The sequence below is a fragment of the Piliocolobus tephrosceles genome, chromosome 17, assembly GCF_002776525.5.
Source record: "Piliocolobus tephrosceles isolate RC106 chromosome 17, ASM277652v3, whole genome shotgun sequence".
Taxonomy (NCBI): domain Eukaryota; kingdom Metazoa; phylum Chordata; class Mammalia; order Primates; family Cercopithecidae; genus Piliocolobus; species Piliocolobus tephrosceles.
Genome location: NC_045450.1, coordinates 4621239 through 4629818, shown reverse-complemented (window position 1 = coordinate 4629818; position 8580 = coordinate 4621239). Strand labels below are relative to the sequence as shown.

The window sequence follows — 8580 nt, the reverse complement described above, 5'->3', positions numbered from 1 at the left end:
TTTTTTTTTTTTTTTTTTTTGAGAGAGAGTTTCGCTCTTGTTGCCCAGGCTGGAGTGCAATGGTGCGATCTCAGCTTACTGCAACCTCCGTCTCCCGGGTTCAAGCAATTCTCCTGTCTCAGCCTCTCAAGTAGCTGGGATTACAGGCACGTGCTCCCACACCCAGCTAATTTTTTTGTTTGTTTGTTTTACTTTTAGTAGAAACGGGGTTTCACCATGTTAGCCAGGCTGGTCTCGAACTCCTGACCTCAGGTGATCCGCCCACTTCAGCCTCCCAAAGTGCTGGGATTACAGACGTGAGACACCACACCCAGTCTAATTTTTTTATTTTTAGTAGAGATGGGGTTTCACCATATTGGCGAGGCTGGTCTCGAACTCCTGACTTCATGATCTGCCCACCTCAGCCTCCCAAAGTGCTGAGATTATAGGTGTGAGCCACTGCACCCGGCCTTATTTATTTACTTTTACTTTATTTATTTATTTTTGAGATGGAGTTTCACTCCTGTTGCCCAGGCTGGAGTGCAATGGTGCGATCTCAGCTCACTGCAACCTCCACCTCCTGGGTTCAAGCGATTATCCTGCCTCAGTCTCCCGAGTAGCTGGAATTACAGGCACCCACTACCATATCCAGCTAATTTGCATTTTTAGTAGAGACGGTGTTTCACTATGTTGGTCAGGCTGGCCTCGAACTCCTGATCTCAAGTGATCCACCCACCTATGCCTCTCAAAGTGTTGGGATTACAGGCGTAAGCCACTGTGCCTGGCCAAAAATAGTTTTTTAAAGCAGAGATACAGTCTTGCTATGTTGCCAGCACTGGTCTGGAACCCCTGGGCTCAAGTGATCCTCCCATCTCAACCTCCCAAAGTGTTGGGATTACAGGTGTGAGCCACTGTGCCACCTGATGGAGTATTTTTTTTTTTGAGACGGAGTCTCACTCTGTTGCCTATGCTGGAGTGCAGTGGCGCGATCTCGGCTCACTACAAGCTCTGCCTCCAGGGTTCACTCCATTCTCCTGCCCCAGCCTCCTGAGTAGCTGGGACTACAGGTACCCGCCACCACACCTGGCTAATTTTTGTTCTATTTTGTTAGCCAGGATGGTCTCAATCTTCTGACCTCGTGATCTGCCCGTCTCAGCCTCCCAAAGTGCTGGGATTATAGGCGTTGAGCCACTGTGCCTAGTGGCTGGAGTATTTTTTTTTTTTTTTAGTTACAGAAATGGTGACATTTCCCTAATAAATATTTGAGTGTGATAACATTTTATTCTCTAACCACAATACTATTATGTTTAATACGATTAGCAACAATTCCTGACTTGGATGTCATCTCCAGCCCATTTGTAGACTTGGTTCAATTAAACCAGGAAACAAGTACAATCTCTTCATGTGTTGCTTTTGGTTGTTATGAGCCCCCACCTTTTTTTCTGAGATAGGGTCTCACTCTGAGTGCCTGCCAGGGTGCTCCTGTTGCCCAGGCTGGAGTGCAGTGGCACGATTTTGGTTCACTGCCGTCTCAACCTCCCAGGCTCAGGTATTCTCTCACCTCAGCCTCCTGAGTAGTTGGAACTGCAGGTGTGTGCCACCACACCTGGCTTTTTGTTTTTGGTGGGGAGGACAGAGTTTCACTATGTTGCCCAGGCTGGTCTTGAACTCCTGGGCTCAAGCGATCTGCCTGCTTTGGCCTCCCAAAGTACTGGGATTATAGGTGTGAGCCACCATACCTGGCTGCAATGTCTTTTATGATGGAAGGCAGTCACCCTCCATCATCTCTCTAATATCCTGTTGGTTACACAAGCTGGGAGGGGGCTACACAACCGTGTGAATACCAAGAGGTATGGCTGGCGACCATCCTGGAGGCTAACTATGCCTCTCTCCTGGGTAAGCGCAGGGATGTGGGGTGGAGGAGGGGAGTCTCTGAGGTCCGTGACAGTCATTCATTTATTCATTCATCATTTACTGACTGCCAGTGATGTGCCAGACCCCAGGGAAATGTCTAGAGGAGTCATAGCCCCTTCCGCAATTAGTATAGTGTCGTAGACCGGAACAGTTGGTCCAACGAGAGTGCTACATGGTTCTTGCAACTGAGGTGGCTGGACTGACCCAAAGAGGTTAAATTAGGTTTAGAATCAGGTAGCTCTGGGTTTGAGTCCCAGCTCCACCATGAGCAGCAGCGTTTTCTGAGGGAAGTATAATAACCTCTCTGAGGCTCAGTGTTATCCTCTGTGAAATGGGGATCAATTCATGTATTGATTATGTATGGGGAAGGTGCCCAGAGTAAGGCCCTGTATGTGTGTGTGTGTGTGTGTATAAATATAAATATAAATATATATATATATATATACACTGCAGCTTCTTCCTTCCTCTCTTGGATCATTTGCTTTGGGGGATGTCAGCTGCCATGTCATGAGGCCACTCAAGTGGCCCTAAGGCGGAGTCCATGGGATGAGGAACTGAAGAGTGTTACCAACAGCCACGTGAGGGAATTTCCTTTGAATTGGCTCATCCAGCCTCATTCGAGCCTTCAGATGAGACCAACCCTGGATGACATCTTGACTGCAATTTCATGGGAGACCCTGAGCCACCAAGCTAACCTGCTGGGTCACTCCCAAATTCTTGCTCCTCCTAAACTGAGAACGTTTGTTGTTTGCAGTTGCTAAGTTCTGGGTTAATTTGTTAGGAAGAAAGTGAAAATCAACACAGGGGCACTCACCTTCGTGTTCACATCCTTGCTGAGCTCCTCTACAGCCTTTTTCCAGTTGTCCTCGTGGATCGTGACCTTGAAGAGCATGCCCTGAATCATCTCGTTCATCCCCAAGGCCACGGTCTCCAGGTCAGCTCGGCTTGCCTTGCCTGCCAGGGCGCTCCTGTCGGCTTTCTAGGGAGACAGGGAGCTCAGGGAGGTGAGGCTGCTGGGATGGAGGAAGGCAAAGCTGGGAGATATCACACCCCTTGGGTCTGGTGCTTCTAGTTTGGGACTCTGGACTTTTAGCCTTGGCTTAAATGCAACCCTGGGGTCTATGTGGATTCAAACATGATCTTGGGATCAAAGCCAAGGTTTTCCTATAACAGGGAAGTTGATGTATGATATTATTATTATTATTATTATTATTATTATTGTTTTTGAGACAGGATCTTGCGCGAGGTTGCCCAGGCTGGAGTGCAGTGGCACAAGCATAGCTCATTGCAGCCTCCACCTCCTGGGCTCGAGGGATCCTTCCACCTCAGCCTCCCGAGTGGCTGGGACTATAGGTATGTTCCACCATGCCCGGCTAATTTTTAAATTTTTTTTGTAGAGTTGTGATCTTGCTATGTTTCCTAGGCTGTTCTCAAACTCCTGGCCTCAAGTGATCCTATCATCTCAGCCTCCCAAAGTGCTGGGATTACAGGAATGAGCCACCTTGTGCACAGCTGATGTATGATTTTCAAGTTCACATAGAAGTGTTAATAATCCTCAATTGCTGAAAATGGAGTTGATGTGACACTTATTTTCTTTTCTTTTCTTTCTTTCTTTCTTTCTTTTTTTTTTTTTTTTTGAGACAGAGTTTCGCTCTGTCGCCCAGGCTGGAGTGCAGTGGCCGGATCTCAGCTCACTGCAAGCTCCGCCTCCCGGGTTCACGCCATTCTCCTGCCTCAGCCTCCCGTAGCTGGGACTACAGGTGCCCGCCACCTCGCCCGGCTAGTTTTTTGTATTTTTTTTAGTAGAGACGGGGTTTCACCGTGTTAGCTAGGATGGTCTTGATCTCCTGACCTCGTGATCCGCCCATCTCGGCCTCCCAAAGTGCTGGGATTACAGGCTTCAGCCACCGCGCCCGGCCTCTTTTTTTTTTTTAAGACTGAGTTGTTGCTCTTGTCACCCAGGCTGGAGTGCAATGGCACAGTCTTGGTTCACTGCAACCTCTGCCTCCCAGGTTCAAGCGATTCTGCTGCCTCAGCCTCCCAAGTAGCTGGGATTACAGTTACCTGCCACCATGCCTGGCTAATTTTTTGTATTTTTAGTAGAGACGGAGTTTCATCATGTTGGCCAGGCTGGTCTTGAACTCCTGATCTCAGGTGATCCACCCGCCTTGGCCTCCCAAATTGCTGGGATTACAGGCGTGAGCCACCACTCCCAGCTGACTCCTGTTTTCAATATGAACAAAGAGGGAGGGAAATTCTGGAAGGCTGTCTGGCAGGCTTCGCCTGGATGGCTCCGTTTCCCTGGGTAGGGGAGTAGGCAAGGCAGAGGAACCTCTGCTCACTCACTTCTCTCAGCTCCTCCTCCATCGTGCTCTTATTCACCTTGTTCATTTCCAGTCTTTTGATTTGAGCCTGGAGAGTCTAAGAACAGAAGCACAGGCATGTCTGCCACCCCGGAGAGCCTTGAGGATCAAATACCAACCTCCCACCTCTACTGTTGCCATGTGCTGGGGAGGGACAGCGGGCCGTACGGACAGCAGGCAGGTGGGCGTGGGCGTTAGAAGACGCAGGCTCAAGGGCTCCAGGTGCCCAGATGAGAAGGGAAGGAACATGCGACTTGGGACAAGCTGTCCCCTCAGAGCTGGTGTCATAGGAACTTTCCTCCACGGGGAGTTAGACCCAAACCAATGTGGACGATTTCACTCCCTGGATGTTTAAGGCATGTTCATCACTTCTGATCTGTCCTGGGGTCCCAGCAGGAATTCCAGTCTACCCTCAACTTATCAGAGCCACATACAGTGTGCCCAAGTGTTAGGGGAAAACCTCACGTCCCATCCTCACAATTCCACAAAGAACCACCTGCCCCCATGAATTCCACCCTCTCTCCAATCACTAGATCCTCCTTGTAATAGGAGCAGCAGCTGCTCCCCAGAGGGTTGGGCCACGGTTCCTGCAAAGCTGCAAACAGGCTTCTACTTCTCTCTTCCTGTCGGGTCTCCCTCTCACGCTTACGAACGGAACTCTGGACTTTCAGCTGGAACCCAGCTGCTCAGAATCAAGACTCCATTTCACAGCCTCCCTTATGGCTTAGTGTGGCCACTGGGGTGTCAACAGAAGTGAATGGGTATCTTTAACTTGTTTTTGTTTTTTTACAGAATCTGCTCTGTCGCCCAGGCTGGAGTGCAGTGGCACCATCTCGGCTCACTGCAACCTCCGCCTCCAGGGTTCAAGAGATCCTCCCACCTGGCCCAGCGCGGTGGCTCACGCCTGTAATCCCAGCACTTTGGGAGGCCGAGGTGGGTGGATCACGAGGTCAGGAGATCAAGACTACCCTGGCTAACACGGTAAAACCCTGTCTCTACTAAAAAAGACAATATAAAAAATTAGCCGGGCATGATGGCAGGCGCCTGTAGTCCCAGCTACTTGGGAGGCTGAGGCAGGAGAACGGCATGAACCTGGGAGGCGGAGCTTGCAGTGAGCCGAGATCGCACCACTGCACTCCAGCCTGGGTGACAGAGTGAGACTCTCAAAAAAAAAAAAAAAAAAAAAAAAGAACAAAAAAAGAGATTATCCCACCTCAGCCTCCTGAGTAGTTGGGGTCACTGGCACCCAACACCATGCCTGGCTAATTTTTGTATTTTTAGTAGAGACGGGGTTTCACCACGTTGGCCAGGCTGGTCTCGAACTCCTAACCTCAAATGATTTGCCTGCCTCAGCCTCCCAAACTGCTGGGATTACAGGTGTGAGCCACCGTGCCCGGCTCCAATATGTAGTTTTCTATCCTTCCCCCTCTCTCTATTGTCCTGAGTCTCCTGTGTCCATTATCCCGCTCTGTCTGTCTTTGCATACCCATGGCTTAGCTCACTTACAAGTGAGAACGTGCAGTCTTTGCTTTCCACTCCTGAGTTGCTTCACTTAGAATAATGGCCCCAGCCTCCATCCAAGTTGCTCCAAAGCCAAGGGACACCTTGAGCCACCAAGGCGAGGGGGCGAGGAGAGGCGAGGAGGCTCCTCTAGAGCCTTCAGGTGGAACACAGTCTAGGACACCTTGATTTCAGAATTCCCGCCTCGAGAACCCTGAGAGTGATTGGCCGCAGCAACCGCAGGGAACTGATCCAACCAGCAGGTGGCAGAATCAGGATTCAAACCCAGGAAACATCTATTCCCAAGCCTGGGCTCTGAACCACATGCACACCAGGCCACCTCCCAGCCCAGCAGGTTTGGGCTAGTTTCTCTGCTGGAGTCTCTTGTTTCCTCCTCTTTATTCTTATTTTTATTTTTATTTTTTGAGGCAGGCTCTTGCTCCGTCACTCAGGCTGGAGTAAAGTGGCATGATCACAGCTCACCGCAGTCTCAACCTCCCAGGCTCAAGCAAGCCTCCTGCCTCAGCTTCCGGAGGAGCTGGGACTGCAGGTGACACCACCCACCTGGCTTTTTTAATTTTTTTGCAGAGACAGGGGTCTGTCTCACCATGTTGCCTCAGGCTGGTCTGGAACTCCTAGGCTCAAAGGATCCTCCCACCTCAGCCTCCCAAAGTGCTGGGATTACAGGAGACATCAAACCTGGCCTTATTTATGCTTTTTATTTTTATTTTTTGAGACAGGGTCTCCATCTGTCACCTAGGCTGGAATGCAGTGGTGTGAGCTCGGCTCACTGAAACTTCCACCTCCCAAGCTCCTTCCACCTCAGCCTCCCCGGTAGCTGGGAATACAGGTGTAGGCCACCATGCCAGGCTATATTCATGTTTTATAATCTTGTTATTTTGGCTGGGCGCGGTGGCTAATGCCTGTAATCCCAGCACTTTGGGAGGCTGAGGTGGGCGGATCACTTGAGGTCAGGAGTTTGAGACCAGCCTGGCCATCATGGTGAAACCCCACTTCTACTAAAAATATGCAAACTTGGCAGGGCGTGGTGGCTCACGCCTGTATTCCCAGCACTTTGGGAGGCCGAGGCAGGCAAATCACCTGAGGTCAGGAGTTCGAGACCAGCCTGGCCAACATGATGAAACCCCATCTCTACTCAAAATAAAAAATTAGACAAGTGTGGTGGCACACGCCTGTCATCCCAGCTACTTGGGAGGCTGAGGCAGGAGAATCACTTTAACCCGGGAGGCGGAGGTTGCAGTGAGCTGAGATTGCATCATTGCACTCCAGCCTGGGCAACAGAGTGAAACTCCATCTCAAACAAAAACAAAAACAAACAAACAAAAAACCCACAAAAATTAACTTGGCATGGTGGTGCACACATGTAGTCCCAGCTGCTCAGGAGGCTGAGGCAGAAGAATCACTTGAACCCAGGAAATGGAGGTTACAGTGAGCTGAGACTGTGCCACTGAACTCCAGCCTGGGCACAAGGGAAGACTCCATTTTAAAAAAAAAAAAAAAAAAATTAGCCAGCCATGGTGGCACGCGCCTGTAGTCCCAGATACTCAGGAGGCTGAGGTGGGAGGATCACTTGAGCCTAGGAGCTCAAGGCTGCAGTGAGCTGTGATTAGGCCACTGCACTCCAGTCTGGGTGATAGAGCAAGACCCCAGGTGACACTGGGAAACCTAAGTCTTACATGTAAGTCACATGGTAGAGAGCAAGACAGAGACAGTCATGAGATCTCGCTCCCATCCTGCGTTTGTCATCTAGAGGATTGCTATGGGACCCAAGAGTTACTGTTATTCCTCGAAATGTTTTTCCTAACACGAGGTGTGGAGTAGTCCATCCTTCCTGTAGTGGTCATATGCTAAGTTCTTGTAATCTTAGATCTGGTCTTCTTGGCCGTTTTTCTTTTTCTTTTCTTTTTTTTTTTTTTTGCGATGGAGTCTCACTCTCTCACCCAGGCTGGAGTGCAGTGGTGCGATCTTGGCTCACTGCACCCTCTGCCTCCTGGGCTCAAGCAATTCTCCTGCCTCAGCCTCCCAAGTAACTAGGATTACAGGCATGTGCCACCATGCCCGGCTAATTTTTTTTGTATTTTTAGTAGAGACAGGGTTTCGCCATGTTGACCAGGCTTGTCTCAAACTCCTGACCTCAAATGATCTGCCCATGTCGGCCTCCCAAAGTGCTAGAATTACAAGTGTGAGCCACCGTGCCCAGCCTTCTTGGCCTATTGATCTGCCTATTCCTACACTAGTTCTACATTATTTTTTTTCTTCTTCTTTAACTATTGGTAATACAAACCATCTGTGTGATTCAAAATCATAAGATTTTATTTTCGTTTAGTTTAGTTTTTGAGACAGAGTCTCACTCTGTCACCCAGCCTGGAGTGCAGTGGTATGATCTCAGCTTGCTGCAACCTCCACCTCCTGGGTTCAAGTGATTTTCCTGCCTCAGCCTCCCTAGTAGCTGGGACTATAGGCGTGTGCTGCCACATCTGGCTAATCTTTTTATTTTTTTTAGCGATGGGGACTTGCCATGTTGTCTAGGCTGGTCCTGAAGTCCTGGCCTCAAGGGATCCTCCTGCCTTGGCCTCCCAAAGTGCTGAGATTTTTCCCAAGATGGAGTTTCGTTCTTGTTGCCCAGGCTGGAGTGCAATGGCGCAATCTCGGCTCACTGAAACCTCCGCCTCCCGGGTTCCAGCACTTCTCCTGTCTCAGCCTCCCAAGTAGCTGGGATTACAGGTGCCTGCAACCACGCCCAACTAATTTTTTTGTATTTTTAGTAGAGATGGGTTTTCTTTTTTTTTTTTTTTTTTTTTTT

General features: G+C 49.6%; 1 protein-coding gene across 1 annotated transcript in view; it reads right to left on the bottom strand.

The window, feature by feature from the left end:
* C17H16orf96 (chromosome 17 C16orf96 homolog) overlaps positions 1-8580 on the bottom strand; it is a 46196-nt gene that overhangs the window by 9439 nt on the left and 28177 nt on the right. The window contains exons 8-9 of the mRNA XM_026447586.1: positions 4240-4314; positions 2708-2872 (exon numbers count right to left, since the gene is read on the bottom strand). Coding sequence (XP_026303371.1) covers positions 2708-2872; positions 4240-4314 — 240 coding nt within the window. The remainder of the gene's footprint in view (positions 1-2707; positions 2873-4239; positions 4315-8580) is intronic.